Below are 24369 nucleotides of genomic sequence, written 5' to 3'. Positions count from 1 at the left end.
AGTTGTATCCTGCTTGAGAGATGGCAGTACCTAGGGCAAAGACTCCCACTCTTCCTGGGGTTTTAGCTCTTTTTTTTTTTTTCTGAAAGCGCATAGAAGTACCCTAGGCCAGGATACCAGCTAACCTCAAAGTGGAGGCAGAATAATTCAGGCCAAGTCGGGAAGCAACATCCATCCTAGACAAGCATTTGGTGGCAGAAAACAAGGTTGGGGGGGAGTGTAGGATGAGGACATTGGTGGCCGTGCTGTCATGCTGTGCTAGAGACCTTATGCCTTACTCCCAGACACGTACTGTTTGATCCACTTGCACCAGCCTCCAGGCAGTTCCATGAACAAGACTCTATCTCTCAGCTCCAGGCATTTCCCTTGGCTTTCCCACATGCCTAGAAAACTCTCTCTAATCCTTTCTGATGGCTGACCTCCCTGGCTTCCTTTAAGTAACAAACAACGTTCCTTCTTTCACTGGAAGCTTTTCTCTCTTAATTCTAGCACCTTTCCTCTGTTAATTATATCCTATTTTTTCCTATATATAGCTTCCTTTGTATATATTCATTTGTATGTTGTCTCTCCCATTAGATTGTAAGCTACTTGAGGGCAGGGACTATCTTTTGCCTTTTTTTTGTATCCGCAGGGCTTAGCACAGTGACTGGCACATAGTAAGCACTTAATAAATGTTTATTGATTGACTGATTGATTGATCTAAGTTGCCCCTCCTCACGAGTGCTTTGGTCACAAGTGTACCCTCCATGTGTTCCTCTCCACTTTGGCTGATTCTATGTATTCACTTCTCCTTTGTGGATGAGTGTGCTCAAGTTTATGGGGAGAAGTGTTTTGTTGCTACTGTTCTTACTACAGAATTTCAGTAAGTGCTTTTGTTTTGAGTTAATCACAATGGTAATTTGTGTAACAGGCTTCTGGTGGGAGGGAACTAAGTTGATGATCATGAGCTGAGTATTACCCTCCCCTTGAGAGCGAGCAGGAAGCTCCAAACATCATAATAGATGGATACGCTTTTAGCTCAATGTCCCTTTTGGAGGTAGGTGAGGGAAGAAGCAGTCATTCATTCATAACCCTCCTGTTCTGTCATTTTTCAGTAGTGTCTGACTCTTCATGACCCCATCTGGGGTTTTCTTGGCAGAGATACTGGAATGGTTTGCCGTTTCCTTCTCCAGCTAATTTTACAGATGAGGAAACTGAGGCAGGGTTAAGTGACCTGCTCAGGATTCCACAGCTAGGTGGTATCTGAAGTTGGATTTGAACTCAGGTCTTCCTGACTCCAGGATTGGTGCTTTATCCACTGCGCCACCTAGCTGCCCTCCTCTCATTCCACCAATGTGGGAAATGCCGTCTTCAAGGGAGAAAGGGTGGGACAAATCCCAGATCAGATATCTATCCAAGCCACATGTGAATCATTCTGTTCTCCTCTTATGTATAAACAATTGTATTGTATTGCATTACATCATATCACATCATAATATTATAATAGTATAATTGTGTTTGATATTAGATATGCTTTCTATGAAGAAGCTAGGTAGCTCAATGGACAAGAGCATTGTACTTAGAATCAGGAAGATCTGAGTTCAAGTAAAGCATCAGACCCTTACCAGCTGTGTGACCCTAGACAAGTCACAATTTCTCAGCCTCAGTTTCCTTATCTTTCAAATGGGGATAATAATAGAACCTACTTCCTAGGGTTGTTCTGAGGACCAAATGAGATAATATACATACAATTCTTTGCAAACCTCAAAGTGGTATATAAATGCTAGAAATCATTACATTTGTCAGCAACCAACCACATGTCTATTCTGCACATGGGAGCTTGTCCACAGGGACTTTTTTGCATTAATGATTCCTGGTTGCTTCTATTGCACGAATTTTTCTTTTCCTTATTTTTCTGATTTTTTTAAAGCTTTGGAATTTTAGCCCTGGTCCAAAAATTACTGTGTTTTGCTTCAAGTGTTGCCCATTGTATTTTTTGAAATAGTCATTTCAGTGTGACTAGCCCTGGACCCAACTTTTACTCTCACCACAGGCTTTCAATTTTCAGAGGCCAATTATTTTTGATAGTTCAGTTAGAAAAAAAACTTTTTCTGGCTTCACATTTTAAATTTAAATTTTTAAAAAACTTTAGTGAAATCATATTTTAAATTGGAATGGCTGCTTCAGGCTTGAGGTTTTGCTTCAGGTTTTGGAGTGCCAGGATAATTTTTTTATTTTTTGACTAGGCAATAGGGTTAAGTGACTTGCCCAGGATCACACAGCTAGTAAGTGTTATGTGTCTCAGGTCGGATTTGAACTCAGGTCCTCCTGACTTCAGGGCCAGTGCTCTATCCACTGTGCCACCTAGCTGCCCCCAGGATAATTTTTTTAAAAGAGTGATTTCAAAGGACAGTGTTTATTTGTTTTTTGGCCAACCTGGTTTTAAAACGACTTAAAAGATTTTTTTGCCTGGTTGAAGGCATTGGGATTTTTATTTTCGTCTCAATTTTTTCAAACTTTGGTAGTTTTGTTCAAAGATATAGTTTAACATGCTGACTCCTGGAGTTGTTTCCTGGGGAATATTTTGGGGGAAGCCATGTTATTTTCAATATTTTTTTTCTTCCATAAGTATTTATTATCTGAAGATGTAAAGAGGCCATCTTGGCTTCATTCCCTATTTGGTACTATGATTAAGATGTTATTATGCATTTTGCTTATTGCTGAATTTCATTGTGGCGTTATGTGTTTATAAGCAAGTTTGAATGACTGCTGTATGCATAATTATTTGCTATATGTTGATGCATTTAAACTCATTGGTATTATTTCCTAATTTGATTTCCTGCTGTTACTTTGATATTACATTGTTGATGGACAGCATGCTAATTCCATAGAGTACTGTGTGCATATTTATTGTTTGTGTTAATATTTGAGTATGGATGTTGGCACATGTGATGTAAACTCCCCAAAATGTTACACCAACTAGGGGTCACCCAGAATTTTCCTGACGACCTTTGATGAGGGAAATCCCAATACTTTTGGACTCAAGGTCTTTCATTATCGTAATTGCTCATTAAATTCTCCACAGTATTTCAATATCCTTTCTAAAATATGGCACCACAAGCTCGACCCAATCTGCAAGATGTGGTCTGGCTGGGGTAGAGTGTAGCAGGACTATCACCTCCCTAGTCTTGCATGCTATTCCTCTCACTGCAGCTTAAGATTTCATTAGCTCTTTTTAATTCCATATCATATTGTCAATATGAACTTGGAGCCTGCTCAGATCCCCAGGTATTTTACAGAGGCCCAATTAACCAGTCATACCTTTCCCATCTTGTACTTCTGAAGTTTATTTTTTGAATGCAAATATCAGACTTTTTTGTTTATTCCTATTAAATTTTATCTCCTTAGATTCAGACTAACATTTTAGACAGAAAAATATTCTTATTTCTTTTACGCTATTAGTTTTCCTTCCCAGCTTTGTGATATCTATAAATTTGATAAGCATGTGCCTTATGCTTTTATCCACATCATTGATCAAAATGTTAAACAGCCCAGGGCCAAGCTCACATCTCTGAGATACTCCCCTGGAGATCTCCTTCCAAGCCGATGAACTGTTAATGACTTATTTTTGGATTCAACCAGTTCCAAATACACATAACTTGAGTGTATGAATATAGCTCATATCTTCCTATCTCTTGTTAAATAAGAATAGCATGAAACATTTTTTAAATGTTTTGATCAAATCTTAGCAAACTATATAGCATTCTCCTAATCTGCCAGTCTAATAACTGGCAAAGAAAGAAAGAAAGAAAGAAAAAAAGAAAGGGAGAGAATTTGGAACTTAAAATTTTAAAAATGAATGTTAAAATTATTTTCACATGTAACTGGGGAAAAATAAAATACTAAACATAAAAAAAGAAAGAAAAAGAAAGAAAAGGAGAGAAATTCTAGTCAGAAATGATTTGTTCTTGATAAAGCCTTGCTGGTGTTTTGTGACCATTGCTTCCTTTTTTAGATCATCACTAATAATACATTTTAGAGGATCTTGTAAAAACAGATTAAAGACTCCACTCTTAAAGATTCCACTCTGTTCCCTCCCTTAGAATCAGGTTTAGGCCCCAGATTCCTCTTCTTAATTTCTTTACCTTTAGATCAAGAAAGTGGAAGAGAGTTAAAAATTTTTCATCTTTTAGTAGAGAAACCTTCAGCAGATTTCCAAATAGTAGAGAGCATTAATCAATACCATCTACTCAAATGCTGTGTTAGGATTTTGAAGTATCTCTTAAACTCTTCATCCATTCCCCAATTTTGTTTGGGTGGTTTATAGTATATTCACACATAAATTAGAGTATCATTGACTGAGAGCTAGAAGGGACTCTATAGTCTTTTATGTCCAATCAGCAGGAGTAGTGGGGCTGCATTTCTTGTCTGAAGAAACAGCACAGTGATGCTCAGGGTACATATTGAGACATATATTTTCTTAAAATGGCTGATGAGTTTTGGCTCATTATGTATATTTACAACAACAGTTTTCTTTTTCTTTTTTTTTAAGAAGGGGATGTGTGAGAAAGAAAAATAGACTTTTGTTAATTGAAAGAAATAAAATAAAAATTCTTAAAGGACACAGAAATGGGAATTATTATTTGGGAGGGGGAACGCTGAAAAGGTCTGTTTGGTTGGAACATGGAGTCAGACATTCCAGCCTACTTGTAGTTTCTCATACCCTACGTTCCATTTCCCACCTCTGGGAGTTCTCCCATGACTGGAGTGTACTCCTTCTTTGCAGTCTCTTAGTACCTACAATTTCCTTTAAAGTTTAGCTAAAGAGTCAACTACTAAAGCCAACTTTTTATTTTCCCCTCCCCTACTCCATTTGTTATCATCCTCCTTCCAGAAATTATTTTATATTTACTCTCTGTATTTTATCTTATCTTTATTAATTTTGTTTTATTAATAATTGCTCTATGTATTTATTTATCTGTGTACATGTTGTTCACTCCAACACTGAACAGTAGGATGGAGACAACTTTGGGGGCAGAGTTCCCTAAGTTTATTTTAGAGTGTAAGCTCCTTGAGGGCAGGGCCTGTTTCATTTTTGCCTCCATATCCCTAGCACAGTGCTTGGCACCTTAGGCTCTTAAAAAAAATCCCTATTCAATGAATACATGAATAAGTAACCAGGAGTACAAGAAGAATCCAAACTATGTCTTTCAATATAATTAAATTCAACAAGGATTTATTAAGCATTTATTATGTACATGGCAATATGCTAGATGTGGATGTAGAGACAAAAAATGAGAGAGCCCTTACCTTTCAGGAGCTGTTAAGTTGAAGGAACCCTGTTTCAGTGTCAGTTGGCTCCAGTCTCTCTTTGGGTGGGTGGTGGTGAATGTACATTATCATTATGATATAACTTTTAGTTTTCATTTTAGATACTTTGGTGTCCTTGGGAGTACAGAGACTCCTGTGTGTAGGTGGCAGAAGTGACTGGAGTGTCTGGTCTGAATGTGCCAGGGTACCGGAGGTGGTGGCTACTGATGAGAAAGTTCCTCAGATTAGTTGGATAAGACTCATGTCTGAGAACTGACTTCTATAATTTCCTCACTCTGTTCCTAATAGAAATTGAGAGTGGGATAGACAGTGCTCTTCCGTGATGAGAGCTGGGGCTAAACTATTGAGATTGAGGAGCCTTATTTTCATCCTTCCTGCTCCCTTCCCTATCCAAGCACCCCCAAATTCTGCTCATACTGCCTTGTTGGTACTTTTCACATCCTTCCCATCCTCTCAACTCCTCTGAGTTCTCTTCAAGTACAAACAATGGATAGTCAACTTTACTTCTCCCAATGTCCTTATCTCTAAAATGAGGATATTTCTTGTAATGAAACTTCTGTGTGAGACAATATATTTGCAATGCTTTGCCAGCCTCAAGGGGCCATAGAAATGGGAGCTCCTGTTACCTCCCACAATGCTCAGGAAATAGAGAATAGTTTCTCTTTGACATGGATTGTGTTTGACCAGCAAGAGATCAGTCATTCAGTGTGCTATATCCAGGCTAGCCACCAGGGGACACTCTAGGCTTAAGTTGTTCTTGCTCATTAATTGTTTATTGGGCATATGTGAATGAACCCAAATAAGGAAGAGAGATTCCTGCAAGGAATATTAGAGGCCATTAAGTCCAGCTCTCTCGTTTTCTAGATAAGGAAACGGAGGCTCAGAGTGGTTAAGTGACCTGCCTAGAGGTACACAGCAAGCCAATATCTGAGGCAGGTAGCTGGCTCAGTGCTTTGCTATATTGGATTAAGCCACTAGATGGTGCTCAAGGATTGAACCATACTAATTCACTCTGGCTATATAGGTGAGAGATGGATGCCTGGTTTTGCTAGAGCGAGTTTCTCCTAGCACCATCCTGGCCTCCACCTCTTGGGGTATGAATAACTCAAATGATAAACTCCAGAGCTTCTTCTGAGCTCCAGGATCGAACACAAACTTCCCTGTCTGACATTTCAAACCTTCCGCAACCTGGCTTCAATCTACTTTTCTCTTCGTTTTGAAAAATTCAATCCAATTTTATTTTCAGTTCTAAATTCTCTCCTTCCCCCTCCCCTTTCCCATCCACTGACAAGGCAAGAAAACCAGAACCCATTACAAATATATAGTCAAACAAAACCAACTCCCCTGTTAGCTATGTTAAAAAAAGAAAGAAGGATAAGCTTCAATCTGTTATCTGAGTCCATCTGCTTTCTATCCCAAGATGGGCGTCATGTTTCTTCAAGAGTTCTTTGGAATTGTGATTGGTCATTGGTCCAACCTACTTTTCCAGACTGATTACACATTCCTCCCCTCCACCAATGAGCCAAACCGCTCTTCTGGTTGCTCCTCATGGATAATATTCCACATTCCATCTCCATGCCAATGCACTGGTTGTTCCCCCCATGCCTGGAATTTCTCCCTCCTCCCTCCCTTTGCCTCTTAGTTAGAATCCCTAGTCTCCTTTAAGATTTAACGCAAGGACCACCATTTATATGATGCCTCTGGCCATCCCCTCTAGGTGTGCCCCCCTTGCCATTAACCTTTATGTTTTTTGCATATAACTGTATATATGTATATATCCCCTCTCCTGGCAAGATGTCCTTCCTTGCTTCCTCACAATATATTATTTATCAAAGCACTACTCAGTAGTAGAAGGTTATAGTTCCACATCTTTGGGTTGCATATGGACAGAGTCTGAACCTCAGCTCACCAACCTGGTCTTTAGAGTCTGGTTTCTCCAGTTGTCTATATTCTCTTGTTCTAAAGCTCCTCATAACTCTAACATTCTCTGTTCTAAAGTCTGCCACAGCTCTGGCAGTTTAGATTATATAGGGTTGAACAAATGAGATAATATTTGTAAAGTACTTAGCACAGTGCTTGGCACATAGTAGGCACTTAAAAATTCTTGTTCCCCTTACTCTCCCTCCAACCTCAGCTTTTACATTTTCTGTTTTAGTTTCTAAGGTCCCTCTCAGTTCTGGAATTCTTTGTTCTAGGTTGTAAGATCCCTTAGATTTTTGACACTCTGTGTTCTAAAGTCCTTTCCAGCTCTGACATTCTAAGTTATAGGGTCAAAGCCAACCTTGACCTTCTCCATTCTAGACTCTAACATCTTCTAGCTCCATCATTTCCTGTTTCAAGATCCCTCCCTACTGACTTTGACATTCCATGTTCTATATTTGATCCCTTTTAGCTCTGACAATCTATCATGTTATGATTCTGAGTTATTTTGCCACCTTGTGGTCATGTTTGAGAATTTCCAATCTCTACAAATTCCTGAAAGAAAAACAAAATTGAGAGACAGAAAGATAGAATGATAGAAAGAGAGAAAGAGGCAGAGGGAGAGAGAGAGCAGAGACAGACAGAGACAGAGATACAGAAAGAGAGGGAGGGAGGGAGAGAGAGAGGGAGAGAGAGAGAGAGAGACAGAGAGACAGAGAGAGAGAGACAGAGAACACAACAAAGCAGAGTACCACAGTGTAGTAACAGTGGACAGTGACAAACCCCACTGTGTTCAGTCAGAGCAGGCGATCAGCATGGTGAGAGAATTCCGAACAGGTCCCAATGGGATCAGTTGAAGATGATGTTTCCTGGATAAGGGAAAAGGGAAGACCCCAAAGGAGAGACATGAAAGCTGCCTCAGTCTGAAGGGTTATCACCTGGAAGAGGCATTAGCCTTATTTTGTTTAGTCCCACAGAGCAGAATTAAGAGCTATGAGGGCAACTTGAAAGAAATAACTTGGACTTGAGGCCCTTCCTTGCATTCAGAGCTGTCCCAGAGTAGAATGGGCTGCCTTGGGAGGGAGGGAGTCCCTCCTCACTGAAGGTTTTCAAGCAAGTCTGGATGTCCACTTGTCCCAGATGTGGTAGAGGGGATTCTTGTTCTGGTACAGGGCTAGACTGGATGCTAACCTGAGGTCTCTCCTAACTCTAAGGCTCTATGATCTTGGCCAGCAATCCCCCAAGTGCTTACTGAAGCCTAGTCATCCTAAATGATGACTTTGAGGAGGAGGGAGACCTGTTAATGTCTTGGGAATCTGTACCAAGGGAGATGGGAGTGGTGTATGGAGTGGTGGGAGTGGTGTATTCCCCTCCCTCCCTTGTAAAACAAGCTTAGGTTTTAGTATCTTCCCTTCCAGTCCTAAGATTCGACGAAGAAGCTGTTTTCATCAAACACATTGAGTCTCCTCCTACCTGTGCCTCAGGCCTGTCTGAGCCCATAGAGAAGAGGTCAGAAGCGTGGTTAAGGATGCAACTGGATTTGCAAGGTGATGTGGGGGCTGGGAAGAGACTAGGGGTAAGGGGAGATTTGCCTTCTTAAAATTTTTCTCAACAACTCTCAAACATAGAAGTATGAATGTTTTTATCCCCATTATATGGATAAGCAGAGATTTGTCTAAGGATACAGAGAAGTCAATGGATAAGTCTCTCCCTTTCCCTTTCCTCCCTCTCTCCCCCTTTCATCCTCTCTTCTGTCTCCTCCCTCCTCTACCTTCTCCCCCCTCTTTCTACTTCACTGCAACTTACCAATCAATTAATTAATAAACATTCATAAAGTACTTACTATTCGGAAGTCACTGTACTGAGCACTGGGGACATGGGGATTTCATCTCTGTGACCTCAAGGATCCTTGTCCCTAGCTTTACATTCTGAGTCTGTGCCCTTGATTTTTGACTTGACATTGAGATGAATCTCAGTAGTCCTATCTCAGCATGCTACGGGGGAAAGAGGATGAGACTTCATTTGACTTCAGGTGGTGTCAAGTCTTCATTTTCTCCTCTTTAGAATGGGAATACCGATCCTTGTCCTTTCTAACTCATACATTTAGTGTGTGTGTGTGTGTTAGCACTATATAAATGAGCTGCTCATTAATACTGTCCCAGACACTTTGTCAAAAGTCATGTTTGCCCTTGTTCACAGTCCAGATAACATGGCAGGAGTCACTTTTGGTTATCTACTTGTTGGATTATCTATGGTCAAATTCTCATTCTCTATGAGTGTTTTTTCTTCTTCTCAGCACTGCAGCACACCTCATGCCCAGTCCTACCCTAACATGCATACAAGGAACCCAAGTTTATTATTACAGTGTTAATAGTGGTTCAAGCCAGAAAAAATTTAGGAAGGCAGATCTCTCCTTACCCCTAGTCTCTTCCCAGTCCCCACATCACAAAATTTATCCCAAAGCAACAGAAAAAAAAGAAACCTTCAGTTCTATAATGTTTGTATGTATTTACTTGAATCATTGGCTGTTAAGTGAAGAGACTTTCCAACAGGGTCATGGTATCCATTCTTAGAACCAGCAGAACTAGTAGAATGGTTTTAGGTACAGATGAATCCCATTCTTAGACCTGAGAACTAAATGGGGCATTGGGATTGGAGGCTTCTTTGGATCTGGCAACAGCTCAAAACGGAGAAGCATCAGGGCCAGTCCCACCTTCAGCTCCAGCATGGAAAACTGCTGCCCAATGCAGTTCCTGGAAAGAAAGGGGGAAAATTGGAGCATGGATAAGTTTTATTTCCTTTTCCTCTTGAAGTATATTGATGTTAAAACCTTAGATTTTGTAATAGAAAGACTGAGACATATGTCCAGGATTCAAAGGATTTTGAGGTGGAAGGATCCTTAGAGATGTCTAATTCAACCCCCCTATTTTACAAATAAATAAACTGAGGTGAGAAAATGGAATTTATTTGACCAAAGGCACTTTGGTACTAAGTAGCAGCTGTGATAGTATAATATCTTGTTATAATAACTTGCTAATTTTAAGTGTAGAGCAATATAATGACCCTTCAGGTACACAGTTTCCTCCTCCACGACTTTAGGGAGTTTATATTAAAGAAAAATCACGAGTATCATGAGAATCACTTCTGTGCTTCCTGTAAGGGAAAAATGCCAGATACTTGGGTAGAGATGTGGCTCTCTGCCTTAGCTTACCTGCATATTTATTTCTTGCTAACCTATGGCCTCTGTTACCAGAAACAATTGGGTAAAGATGCAACAGAATATCTTATAAGTGTCTGTTAATAGACAGCACTGGAGGGGAAGTTTGGGGAAAAAAAGACCTTGTCTTAGAACTTCTCTTGGATAGGTTGCTTTGACCTGAACCCTCTGCTCCAGACCTGATGGCCCTGCTCCATCTCTCCTTCCCCTGCCACAACTTAGTCTTACTTTCTTTTTCTACCTTTTCAGTGGTCCTAAGTAACTATGCTGCTGATCTTTCAGGCTCAGCCCTTGAGGTCCTTATTTATTCCTTGAGATCTCTATCCATGGTCCTGAACTAGAACCTCCTTTTACACAAGATCCTCAAGGCATGCCCAAATATCCCTCACCCAAACAGAACACATTTCCTGTGCCACTTAATGGAAATGTATTTGTTTGATTCAAGAAGGTTTCCAGGCCTTGTACACATGGTGAACAATTGGGAAGTGTTCTCACCTGCGCACAAAATCCCAAACAAGTGGTCATACAGCTTTTCATTCATTTGGGATGACCCATCACCTTTTGAGGCAGTCTTTTCTCTTTCAGGACAACTCTAACGGTTAGGGGAGTTTTTCCTTTTAACAAGCCTAGGTATGCTTCTTTGTTTTGAGGCAATGGGGTTAAGTGATTAGCCCAGGGTCACATAGCTAATAAGTGTTTGAGGTTGGGTTTGAACTCAGGTGTTCCTGACTCCAGGGCCAGTGCTCTATTTACTGAGACACCTAGCTGCCCCTAGGTATGCTTTTTTGGAACTTGACTTATCTATACCCACCCTATTATTCCTAGTTCTGCTGTCTCAGGCCAAGCAGATAATTAGGAACATCTAATTCTTCTTTCATATGACAGCCCTTCTAATACATGAAGACAACCGTCATGTACATGTACCCCCAACTGATCACAAAATATTCAACCCAGGTTAAACACAATGTAGTCCCTTCAACTGCTCTTCATACTGTAAGCGTGACCATGATTCCAAGCCCGATGCTCTGTCAACTCCACCACCTAGCTGCCCTTTAAAATGACCAATGATCTCTTAATTGGCAAAATTGATAGCTTTTTCTCAGTTCTGATCCTCTTTGATCTCCATGTAGCATTTGACACTGTTAATCACCTTTTCTTTCTGGATACTCACTCCTTTCTAGGTTTTCATGACACTGCTTTCTCCTGGTTCTCTTCTGATCTCTATGACTGCTCCTTCTGAGTCTCTTTTGCTAGTTCATCATTCAGGTCATGCTCTCTAACCATGGATGTTCCCCAAAGCTCTGTCCTGAACCCCTTTCTTTTTTCACTCTAAATTATCCCACTTGTTGATCTCTCATGGGTTGAATTGTCTTCTTTTCCTAAATGATTCCTGGATCTCTGTTTTCAGCCCCAACTTCTCTCCTGAGCTACAGTCATGGAGCTCCATCTGTCTCTTGGACATCTGCTGGATGTCTTGTAGAAATTTCAAATTGAACATGTCCAAAACCATCTTTTCTTCCCAAACCTCTCGCCATCCCAACTTATTGTAATTGTGATTATTGATGGCAGCTAGCACCTATGTAGCACTTTAAGATATGTTCTCTCATTTAATGTTTACAACAACCTCAGGATGCAGGCATTATTGTCTCCATTTTATAGATGAGAAAACAAGGACTGAAAAGCTGAGTGACTTGTCCAGGGCCCACGGCTAAGTAAGCAATGGAGGCAGGATTCCAATTCAGGGCTTCCTGACTCCATCCACTTATCTTAACACTTAACATTGCTATGAGAATTGGGGGCAGCATTCTTCTCCCAGTATTGAAGACCCACAACCCAGATGTCACCCTCACTTTCTCACTCTCACTTATACCACATATCCAATCCATTGACAACTCTTGTTGTTTTGACCTTCTCAGCATTACCTATATACATTTTCTACTCTCCCCTCCATTTCCAGTTCAGGCCCTCATAACTTCTCCCCTGAATGATTAAATGACCTTATGGTTGATTTCTTGGCCTCAAGTGACTCTTTACTCCAATCCATTCTCCACTGAGTTGTTAAGGTGATTTTTCTAAAGCATAGGTCTGATCATGTTACCTCCCTGCTCAGTGAGCATTGGTGGTACCCTAGCAACTACAGGATGAAATATCAAATCCTCTCTTTAGCTTTTAAAGCTCTTCACATCCTTACCCTTTTCTACCTTCCAGCCTCCTTACAGCTTACCTATTTCTGAAGATCCTGATACAATGGGTTTCTTACGCTTCCTCAAATATGATACTCTATCTCCCATATCCATGCCTATGCATTGATTGTACCACCTTCCTTCCCCACTTAGAATTTGCTGTCCTCTCCCCTCTGCCTATTATTTGTTCTTCCTTCAAGTCTCACCTTACATCTCACCTTGTACAGGAGACCTTCCCTGGTTCCCCCAGCTGCTAATGTTTTAAGATTACTTTCAGTCTTTCTCTATATATCTTTTATGTTCCTAGATATTTACATGTGTCCTACATTAGAATGTGAGTTTCTGGAAGGCAGAGACTTTTTTTTGGTTCTATTTTTATCCCAACTGCCTAACACAGTGTCTGGCATTTAATAAGCTCTTAATAAATGCTTGTTCACTGACAGATTGATTGGCTGAGTGACTCCTATGCTGACTTTCCCTGTAGACTTTTAGTCTATGAGATCCTACCTGATTTTCCCTGAACCCTTTGAAATGTAAGTCACATTTCAGAATATGCCCTGCTTTTCTCTCTCCTATTACAATTTCTAATAGGGCATGGTCAATCCCCTTTAAGATTCCTATCATTTCCATCCCAGCCACCAGTTTGTCTTTGTCAATGAGAATCAGGAATAGATGACCACTTCTAATCACTGACTTGTTCACTGTTCAAATGATTAAATTCTCATTCAAACAAGTCAAGAAGTTGTGGTCTATTCTGCTTTGGGCAAAGAGAAACCCCATGTATCCAGATAATGGACATTTCTTATCTATACTATTCCAGGCCACCATCAATCTTATAACCCATTTCCTGAACTTCGAATGGATTTTCTCGTTATGTCTAGGTGGTATGTGGCACACACTCCAATACTGTTGGTTTTCTCTCAAATGCTCTCCACTATGTAACCCCCTTTGCTTTCTAAATTTCATCACAGCAATATAGCTTCTTAATACACGCTGCTATTATATCCCCCACCTTTTGTCTATTCTATTTTTTGTAAATAAGGTATACACCCTTCAAAACCCTATACCCATCACTTGTCCTAGTCTACAAGTGTCACTGATACTTCTGATGTCACACTAAATATCGGGGATACAGATGAGATCCTCTGACTTCATATCCTTTGTTCTTTCTTTGACTCCTCATGCCTCTTTTAATGCCATCCCTGATTAGCAGCTACTGCTCCTATAGAGGCTCCATCTATCTAGTTGGCTTTCCTCACTCACCAACCCCAAGACATGCTCCCACAATATTTTTTTCTTGGAGTAGTAACAGGTCCCACTGCTCTGTTTCTATGCTTTCTGAGTTCCCCTTGTAACCATAGCACATGGCCCTCTTCAAGGTGCTTGACTAAGGCTAGTGATGTAGGTTGTGGTCAACGAACCAAATAGTCACCTTTGTATATACCTTCACTTTGATGATATGATGCACATCCCTTAACCAGGACACTGAAAGCCTTCCATTGTCTAATTCCAACCTAACTTTTCATATTGCTCATCTTCAGACACTCTGTGTTCCAGATCAACTGTGTGATGAACTATTCCTTGAATTTGATATTCTGTTATCTCTGTGTATTGGCTTTAACTCTCAAAGCAATCAGTTATGGTCACAACTTCATCCAACAAAAGAGAACCCAAATGGAGAGATGGAACCAAGAGGGCTGAGGAGCGGAGGGGAGCAAGTAGTTTCCAAATAAAAATCTGGGGCCATTTTCACTATGGTAGCCCAATACAATCACTTGGTGCATCCTCACCTAGGTCCGGCTGAGAATGGTAAGAAAGCATAGGAGTGTCTCTTCATGGAATTCTCTTGGGAGAACCTTTGGGGGTCAAAGACCTGTAATGAGACACCCCCCCAACACTATAATTAATATATTTTTTGTTTTTTTAAAAAATTGCTCAGAAGTTGGCCCTGGGTAATTAAACATTCAAGCCTTTACCTCAAATTTGGCTCTCCTTGCATTGAACTTAAATTGAAAAAAAAAATAAAAGGAACTTTGGCTCTGGTCAGGTTATGTTCTTTTCTAAAGAAACAAAGAGTCACCAGTGATAAGAACAACAGGTCCAAACTTTGCTATCAATTTTCTCTAAGACAAACACTTTTCTCTTCATGTCACACATCAGACCTTCAATCCTACTAGAGTATAGGTAGGAAAAGAAGGAAAGAAAGAAGGTACTGATTTGGTGAATTTTAAGGAGTTTGGGTGAATGAGACAAAAAATCTAGGCAAAAGAGGACTTTTTATGGTCCTGAATAGCTGGTTTGGAAGGCTGAACTGTGGCACATCCTTGGACTCCTGGTTTTTGTTGTGGGCTGTACAGCCACAACATCCCCTGTGCCATTTTTAGGGATAGAAGGTCATGCTGGGTCCAGTCTTTACTGGCCATCCCCTACCCACACTCAGTCTGGAGCTTCTATGTGGGTCTACCTTGGAATCTAGCAACAGCAACACTTCAAGGAGCTTGGGTTTCATCACTGGAGGACCTCTCTCTGTCAGTAGAGATCACAGCCCCCCTGTGTATTCATGCATTGCCATGGCTGAAACTTTCCAATTAACCTCTGGGTGATGAACCTCTCTGGACTAGGCTCGATTGGTCCTTGGAAGCAGACACAGACTACCACTGTCCATCTATAGGCCCATACTTGGAATCGTCTGGGAGGTAGGGTATGACCTTCTATAGCAGTGGTGTCAAACTCAAATAGATATGGGGGCCACTAAACTATACATAAGGGTTCCTGCAGGCCACATATTGGCTTAGAAAATCATTAACATTATATATTTATTTATTTTGTTCAATATTTCCCAATTAAATTTAAACTAGTTTGGGCAGTTTGTGGCCCATGGGTCACATGTTTGATGCCTCTGTTCTAGAATTTTTTTTCTTCTGGCAAAACCTTAGGAAGGATGGCCTCCTTCCAAAGGGGAGACATCAGAAGACTTTAGTGAAAGATCTAAGTAATATTCCCTTCCACTCCACCCCCAACAAAAACCCAACCCAACTCCACCAATTACAAGCTATTGAAAGAAATGTGTTTTGTTTCTCCCTTTTCATCTCTTCCCTTGCAATCCTTCTCTGGAGACTTGTCATGGTATGGAGATGATCCTGGGGGCTTGATGGATCCCCAAGAGGAGTAACAGCTTTCTAGATCTTACTAAACTGGACCAGCTTTGAGCCTAAGATCAGCACATGAATCAGGCTCTATCCTTTCAAAACCTGCCTTCTTAGGGAGAAGTTCATCAGCAGACAGGTGACTGGAGGTGATGAGTTCTCTCAACCCCAGAAACTTATCTGCTAGAGATGGGCATGGACTGGGGCCTTGATAGGTGGAAAATACGTGTTCCTTCAAGGATGAAGGAATGAATGAAACATTTCTTATGTGAAACATTTGTGTTAGAAGGAGTCATACCTGTGGGTTTTCCCAGACAGCAGGGTTGTGGTGGAGAGCCCAGATGTTCAGGACAACTATCATACCTAGACAGAGAAGGAAAGAGAGGGGACACCCACACCCACACCCACCCACCCACACACCCACACCCACAGAGAGAGAGAGAGAGAGAGAGACAGGGAGAGAGAGAGACAGAGAGAGAGAGAGAGACAGAGAGGGAGACAGAGAGATCTATTCCAGCTTGAGTGACACCTCCTCTCTGAAACCTTCTATGATTTCTCCTTCCCCCTCCAGTGTCCTTTCTCTCTTGCATTTTCCTAGAACTCCTTTTCTGTACCCTTCCATTTCCCCTTCGCATTGTACCTTGCTTAATACATACCGTTGAACATCTTGCACTGTCCCAATTAGTAGGTATGGCTATATTATATCCTCATTGTTTTACACTTGATTCACATATTTCAGATGTACATCCTGGACATTACTGCATATTCTTCATATCTGCTCTTGATCTTCTCCTACATTTCCCTTTCTTTGTAACCCCAACACTTAGCACTTGGCACAATTAGGTACTTAGGCTAGTTGGCTGACTGACACAGTGAGCTCCACAAAGCTCCACACAAAGCCAGATTCACCAGGATTTTAGGAGTGACTTAAAAGGCACCAACTAAGTCTGGAGAAGTGAAGATTCAGGACAGCACAAGATCGCTGTCCTCAAGTATCTGAAGGCCTGTCAAATGGAAGCAGGATTAGTTGGGCTTGCTTTGACCCCACAGGACAGAAATAATGGCTAGGAGCTACAGAGAGGCAAACTTTAGCTTGATATAAGGAAAAATTTCCAACACTTAGAGCCCTCCAAAATTAAACTGGACTGTCTGTGGCATAGTCACTTTCCCATCTTTGGTAGTCTTCAAGTAAAAGATGGTTGAATACTTGTCAGGATTGAAGAAGATGGTGATTCTTATATCCAGGTTGAACTGAATGATATCTAAAGTACCTTCTGACTCAGATTCTGTGAAGTCTAACTTTTCTTCCCTGTAAGAGCCCTTTCAACACTTGAAGCTGCTTCTATATGTTTTTCACATTATGTTTCTATAAGGTGGATTTTAAAACTCAGTCATTCTGTATTAATTTCTCAGTATGGACCTGGGCTAGGAATTCAGCATCTTTCCTAGCTCCTTCATGAACCAAGAGGCTCCTTGGTCCTGTTTGCTCTGATCCCTGGGGCAATCAATTTTAGAGGAAATTGATTATGTTGGGCAGCAAAGAGATACCTGTGGGCAAGGAACGTCCATCTGGGAAGGTAATAGGTTTGCTAAGCTCCCTGGCTATGGTGATGCCAGGGGGGTAGAGGCGGAGGGCCTCCTTGATGCACATAGTGCTGTAGGGCATCTGGTCCAGATGGTCCCTGTGGGGAAACACAGACAAGAAAGAGATGGAAAGGCAAGGGTTTTTGCCAGGGTCTCCATTTGCCAGGGTCTATAAGGACCACTGAGATTTTGGAATTCTACCCCTTAGAAGACAGCCAGGTGCAGTGAGGAGTGCTGAATTTGGAATCAAAGGAATTGAGTTCAAATCTAACTCTTTCAATTACCAGCTCTGTGACTTTGGGCAAGTGGCTTAATCAAAGGAGGGGACTAGATTCAATTACCCCTAAGGTTCCTTCCAGCTCCATATCTATGGTCCAATTGTCCTCTTAAAGCTGGCAATGGGTCAAAGACATCAGATCAACTTAGTCTGTGATATGTCTAATATTCACCCCACATGATGCTGGGGGAAGAAAGCAAGAAAGATGGAAAAACTGAACCATTTCCTAACTCTTATGAAACCCAGCAGTTGAGTTAGGGCTTTGGCATTGGGTCAATTCTCATCAAAGTGTACCCTGGTCATTAAAATAACTGGATTTGGAGTAAAAAGGCCTGAATTCAATTCTGGCCCCAGCAGGTAATTTCTGTTATCTGAGCCTCAGTTTCTTTATCAGTAAAGTGGTTATAGTAATTTTTGCTCTTCCACCTTTACAGGTTATTGTAAGGAAAGTACCTAAATTAGCACCTTAGAAACAGGAGTAATCATTTGAAATAAGTAGACATGAGAACACATTCCAAAGCTAAACTCATTTTAAATTACTCTTGTTATTAAGAATATAAAGCATATAATGTATTATTAAAGTGATAGTTACTGAAAATCTAGAAGGAGCAATGTGGTCTTGTGGAAGGAGTGCTGAACTTGGAGTCAAGAGATGACTGGGTCCAAGTCCCACTTCTAACACTTATCTATGTATGTATGAGCACAGGAAGGTCAGCGAACCTTTCAGTGCCTCAGTTTCCCCATTTGTAAAATGAGGATAATAATAACACCTACCTCACAGGACTGATATCAGGTAACGTATGTAAAGCTCATTGCAAACCTGAAGGTGCCATATAAATGTTACTAGCTCAGAACCCATGGGCAAGATCTTGTGCCTCCCTCAGTCTCGGTTTTCTCATCTGTAAAGTAGGAATAATAATAATAATAATAATAATAATAATAATAATAATAATAATATCTGCTACTTCAGAGGATTGTTCTAAGAATCAAATGAGGTAATGTAAGAACATTTCTTTGCAAATCCTAAAGGATGCTTTGAATGACAGTGATTGTTATTACCAAGAGCCCAGAGAGCTTCATCAGACAGACCATGCTGGCTCAACCTCATTTCTTTTTCTTTCTTTTTTTGGTAGGGTTACAAGAGTCAGGTAGGTTAGGAGAATGCTATAGATGGAGTTTGCCTAGAGGTTAGCATATCAATTCCCAAAGGCTATCTTGTTATTTTGTGGCCAAGGTGGAGAGATGCAGGCGATACAATAGGTGATAGACAGAACGCTGGACTTGAAGTCAGGAAAAACTGAATTCTAATCCCACTTCAGATGCTCAAGAGGGAGGGACCCTAGGGAAAGTCATTCAGCCTCTTTAAGCCTCAGTTTCCTTATCTGTAAAATGGGGATAATAATAGCACCTATATCACAGAGTTATTATGAGAGCAAAATGAAATAACATACATAAAGTTCCTTGTAAAACTTAAAGTTCTATATACACTCTAGCTATTCATCATCATCATCATCAGGAACTTGTTGAATAGATGGATCCAAAGGATAGTAATTGATGGTTTACTATTACCTTGGAGAGTTTTTAATGGTCCGACTCAGGGATCTGTGCTTTATCCTCTCACATTTACGGTTTTTATCCATTACTTGGGTAATTGGCCTCCTTATCAAATTTGCAGTTGAAACACAGCAAGGGAGGCTGGCTAATGCATTGAAGGACCATACTGGGATTTAAAAAGATGTCAATAGACTAGAACATTGGGATGAATCTGAGAAGATTACAACGATCAGGGTTAAACAAAAAAACTTACACTTCAGAACAAAAAAAGTCAACCTTAAAAGTTCCAAGATAGGAAAAACTTGACTACAGAGCAGTTGCCAGAAAATGATCTGGGGTTTTCAGTGGCTTGCAAACTCATGTAGGTCAACTGTGTGACAGGGAGTTAAGAAGGCTAATCCAAAGGTAAAGGTGAGCTTGATTGAATCAATTAATCAATCATCCCTATCCTACGTAGAGTAACTAACAAGATACTCCGCACCCTGATATCTTCCATCGGGTGAGACCACCTTTATTGAACCAACCAATCAATCCAAGGCATTAAACTAGGTGCAAAAAGTTCTTAATTAACTTGGAAAGAAAGCCAATGATGAAATGAAATGAAATGAAATACACAGGATCGGTAAAGAAGATTTGCTCATGTCTTGTAGAATATATACAAGGTAGCAAGCAAGTTTGGAACTCAGTATTCCAGTGGTGGGACCAGGAGCCACTGGAGCCAGTGAAGGAGGAAACCACATTGCCAAGAAACATTTTATGGGGGGAGCAAAACAGTTCCTCTCTTCTTTATCTCCCTTTCCACGATGAGAGGATCACCATGTGACTTTTGAAGGGCTGGAGGATTTGAACTTTTCGTCAATGTACTAGCAGTGTCCCTGGAACAACCTGATGGTACTGTTTGCATTGGGAGCCAAAGACAAACTAGAGGAGAGAAAGGGGAAGGGAGTAGGCATTTATATAGTGCCTGCTCCGTTGCAGGAACTGTGCCAAGTATTTTTTACAAATATCTCATTTGATCCTCGCAGCAACCCTGCAGCATTAGTGCTATTATTGTCTCCACTTTACAATTCAGAAAACTGAGGCACAGAGAGAAGTTAAGTGACTTGCCCAAGGTCACACTGCTAATAAATGAGGCTTGATTTGAACTAGTCTTCCTGACTCCATGCCCTGTGCCCTGTGCTACTGGCTTCTTATCTGACGAGACATCTCCATTTTCAATCTGAAAAGTACAAGAGTCTTCCTTTATCCAAGGCCAACTAGACACCCAGAACAAAAGAAGCTTCAGTACTTTATGAAAATCCCAGAAGAAATCCATATCATACCTAAGAGGAACTTCCTGAGAGTCCTACAAAACATAGAAAAGGACCGCCAGGACCTGTGGGTTATGCCCTTTACCTTATGGTCTCTACAGTTAACCCCACTTTCCCTTGAACTCTGTATGTACTTTTAGAAGAATGTGCCATGGATGCATGGTTTGCAGGGATATTTTGAACCAACTGTTATTATATTACTCGGTAAATACCTGTTTCTAAAAACTAATTAAGTTTGGCTGACTAATTGATATCCATGGGGAAGCACTCCAGTGGGGGCTTGATCATGTTAGAAAAATCATCCCAAACCTATTAGGGCTACCCCTAGAACCCAATGAGAGAAGTAGCAGGCCTCACAGTGTGAATGGGGGTCTGGGATTACAGCCTCAGAGCCTGTGCTACACAATTTTAAACTAACTTATGAGAGCCATCACACCCAGGGCTAGGGAGGTGATCGTCCCACTCCACTCTGCCTTGGTCAGACCACATCTGGAATACGGTGTTTTGTGTGTTACATTTTAGGAATGATATTAATAAGCTAGAAAAAATCCAAAGGAGGACAGTGGTAATAAAGGGCCTCGAGTCCATGTAATATGAGGATTGGGTGTAGAAATTGGGCATGGCTAGCCTGACTTCCCTATTACCATCCTCCCAGTTATCCCCATCCACAACCTCAAGGTCATTGTTGACTCCTCTCTCTTATTCATCTCTGGTATCCAAACCATTAGCAAATATACCAATTCGTTACCAAGTCTTGTAATTTTTCTGTCTTCACAACATCTTTTGTACTGAATTCTCTACCCACAAAGCCGTCGCTCCAGTGCATATCCTCATCACCTCTTTCCTGGATGATCAATTGCCTTCTAATTGGTCTCCCTGCCTCAAATCTCTCTTTATCCTTATCTACCCTTCATTTAGCTGACTAAGGGACTTTCCTAAAGTCTAGGTCTGACCACATCACACCTTAATCAATAAACTCCAGTGGCTTCCTATTACCTCCAGGATCAAATATAAAGTCCTCTGACATTTAAGGCTCTTTATAACCTGGCCTCTTCTTATCTTCCAAGAATTCCTATCTTTTACTCTCTACCATTTTCTATATGATCTATTCTCCCTGGCCTATTTGCTGTTCCTTGAATAGGAGACCCCATCTCTCAGTTGCATGTCTTCTCAGTGGTTCTCTTCCATACCTGGAATGTTCTCCCTCCTCATCACTGCCTCTAGTATCCCTGGCTTCCTTCACAACTCAGCTTATGCACCATCTTATGTAGGAAGTCTTTCCTGTCTCCTCAGCTACTATAGCTTCTCCAATAATATTTTCTTCCATCAACTCTACATGTATATTGTATGGCTTCCCCCATTAGAATGTAAGTTCCTTGAGGGCAGGGATGGGTTTTTTTTTGCTTTTGTTTGTATTCCCAGGACTTAGTACATGCCACGCACATAGTTAAATACTTAATAAATGTTTGTTGACTACCTGACTGATTGAGAGGAGAAGACTTTAGGAGATAGGAATGCTGTCTTCAAATATCTGAAGGGTTGTTGTCATAGAAAAATGATTAGGTTTTCCCTCCTGAGTGTAGAACTGAGAACACTGAGGTGATGTTAACAAGAATCACTTAACCTGTATTTCCCTCTGTTTTCTCAGCTGTAAAAATGGGGATAATTACAATGCCTATCTCCCAGGGTTGTTGTGAGGATCAAATGAGATAATATTTGTAAAAGGGCTTAGCATAATGGCGCATAGTAGGCGCTATATAAATGTTTTTTCCTTTCCCATGATGAGAAAAATGCATATCTCAGGGGCTTTGTAGCCAGCCAATATCTTTTTTTTGTTTGTTTGTTTTTGTTTTTAGGCAATTGGGGTTAAGTGACTTGCCCAGGGTCACACAGCTAGTATCAAGTGCTTGGTCTGAGGCCGGATTTGAACTCAAGTCCTCCTGACTTCAGGGCCGGGGCTCTATCCACTGCATCACCTAGCTGCCCCAGCCAGCCAATATCTTAACCAAATTTGTTATAACTACAGCACCCAGCCTTTGCACTGGATGCCCCATGCCTGAAATGTTCTTCTTCCTTACCTCTTAGAATCTATCTTTTCTTTCAAAGTGCTGCCCAAGCACCACCTTCTCTATAAAGGCTTTCCTGATCCCCCCCAACTGCTTGTGCCTTTGTTCCTCCCTAATGACCTTGTATTTAACTACTGTATGTATGTATACACATATGTGTATATATATGTATAATATGTACACACATATATATTTATATATGTATGTATTCTATATGTGTTTGTATAATAACAAGCATTTGTTAAGTGCCAGGCATCATGCTAAGCAGATATCTCATTTGATCTTCTGGGAAGTAGGTGCCATTATTATTCCCATTTTATAGTTAGGAAACTGAGACTGAGAGAGGTTAAGTGACTTACCCAGGGTTCCACAGCTAGTAAATATCTGAGGCAGATTTGAATTTAGGTCTTCCAACGCTCTAACCACCATGCCACCTAGTTTCCCCAATATCTACATATGTAGATTATGGAATGTAAGGCCATGGAGATTAAGCATTGTTTCTTTTTTTGTATATGTATGTTCAGAGCCTAGCATAGTGCCTGGCACAGAGTTAGTTGATTGATTATTGATTAGTGATAGTGTCTATATTGTGTCCCTCTGAACACTCAGTACAGGGTCTAGGAAACAGAAGGTATTTAAATGAATGTCTGCTGAATTGAAATAGGCTTATCCCTGCTGGCTCTGGCTTCAACATACCAAAGGACTTGACCCAGGTGCCTCCATTTGGTGAGGCCTCCTGGGGATCACCTATTCTTTTAGGAGGGCAAGCACTTCCACTAGAGTTAAAACATACTGAGTGGCCCTGGTCTGAAGAAATAAGGGTATGCCTAAGGGACTTTCCTAAAGTCTAGGTCTGACCACATCACACCTTAATCAATAAACTCCAGTGGCTTCCTATTACCTCCAGGATCAAATCTAAATGTATTGATGGGTAGCCGTGGCACCATAGGAGGGAAACAAGGAGCAAAGAACCAAGGAATTAGGATCAAGTGTTTGACATTCTTACCAAGTAATGGTGTCCCCAGGTTTTAGGATACCTCTAATCTCTTCTCGGCATTGGTGTTGGTGCTCCGGGTTCACGGCCATACAGTAGAAGAGCCAGGAAAGGCCAGAGGCTATGGTGTCAAAGCCACCAAACACAAATGTGTTAAGCTCGGCCTCTAGCTCCTCATCTGATAAGCCTTCCCCATTTTCACTCTGAAAAAAGGATAAAAGTATTCCTTTATTCAAAACCAATTTTTAAATGATCCTTTTTTTTAAGGCAATTGGGGTTAAGTGACTTACCCAGAGTCACACAGCTAGTAAGTGTCAAGTGTTTGGTCTGAGGCCGGATTTGAACTCGGGTCCTCCTGACTTCAGGGCCTGTGATCTATCCACTGTGCCACCTAGCTGCCCCTAAATGATCCTTTCTATTGTCCAAATACGAGACTGACCGTGGTAGAAGGAAACTCCAGCCATAAGAGGCTCTGATTTTAAGCATCGTTTATAGACATCCATTGACATCATTCATAGAACCTCCCCTTCCCCAATGATGACAATCTTCTCCTTGAATTCCCAGAGCACTCTTCACATCCCTAATGGATTTGTCAATTGACATTGCACACCACAGTCACACAGTCATTTACATTTATATTTCATATCACCACTAAACAGTGATCTTCATAAGGCTAAGCATCATGTTTTAACTAATTTTTTAATCTGCTCCAGCGGCTACCATATTGTTCAGCATAAATAGGTACTTAATAAATAGTTTAAATGACTTAATCACACAGTCAAAATCATAGAATTCCACCTTTTCATCA

General features: G+C 40.9%; 1 protein-coding gene across 2 annotated transcripts in view; it reads right to left on the bottom strand.

Moving 5' to 3' along the window:
* Positions 1 to 9739: 9739 nt before the first annotated feature.
* The window catches only part of LOC114024931 (cytochrome P450 4X1-like), a 45240-nt gene continuing 30610 nt past the window's right edge, over positions 9740 to 24369 (bottom strand). Inside the window, exons 9-13 of one of the 2 annotated variants that reach the window (XM_027838188.1) lie at positions 23574 to 23764; positions 17325 to 17458; positions 16075 to 16139; positions 14421 to 14503; positions 9740 to 9983 (exon numbers count right to left, since the gene is read on the bottom strand). In XM_027838188.1, the coding sequence (XP_027693989.1) occupies positions 9815 to 9983; positions 14421 to 14503; positions 16075 to 16139; positions 17325 to 17458; positions 23574 to 23764 (642 nt within the window). In that variant the 3' untranslated portion in view covers positions 9740 to 9814. Of the gene's footprint in view, positions 9984 to 14419; positions 14504 to 14606; positions 14691 to 16074; positions 16140 to 17324; positions 17459 to 23573; positions 23765 to 24369 lie in introns of those variants that run through there. The other variant, XR_003566971.1, reaches the window with a different exon arrangement.

The sequence above is a fragment of the Vombatus ursinus genome, unplaced genomic scaffold, assembly GCF_900497805.2.
Source record: "Vombatus ursinus unplaced genomic scaffold, bare-nosed wombat genome assembly UNPS02014825.1, whole genome shotgun sequence".
NCBI lineage: Eukaryota > Metazoa > Chordata > Mammalia > Diprotodontia > Vombatidae > Vombatus > Vombatus ursinus.
Note: the sequence above shows the minus strand (reverse complement) of the source record. Positions and strands in the feature narration are given on the sequence as shown.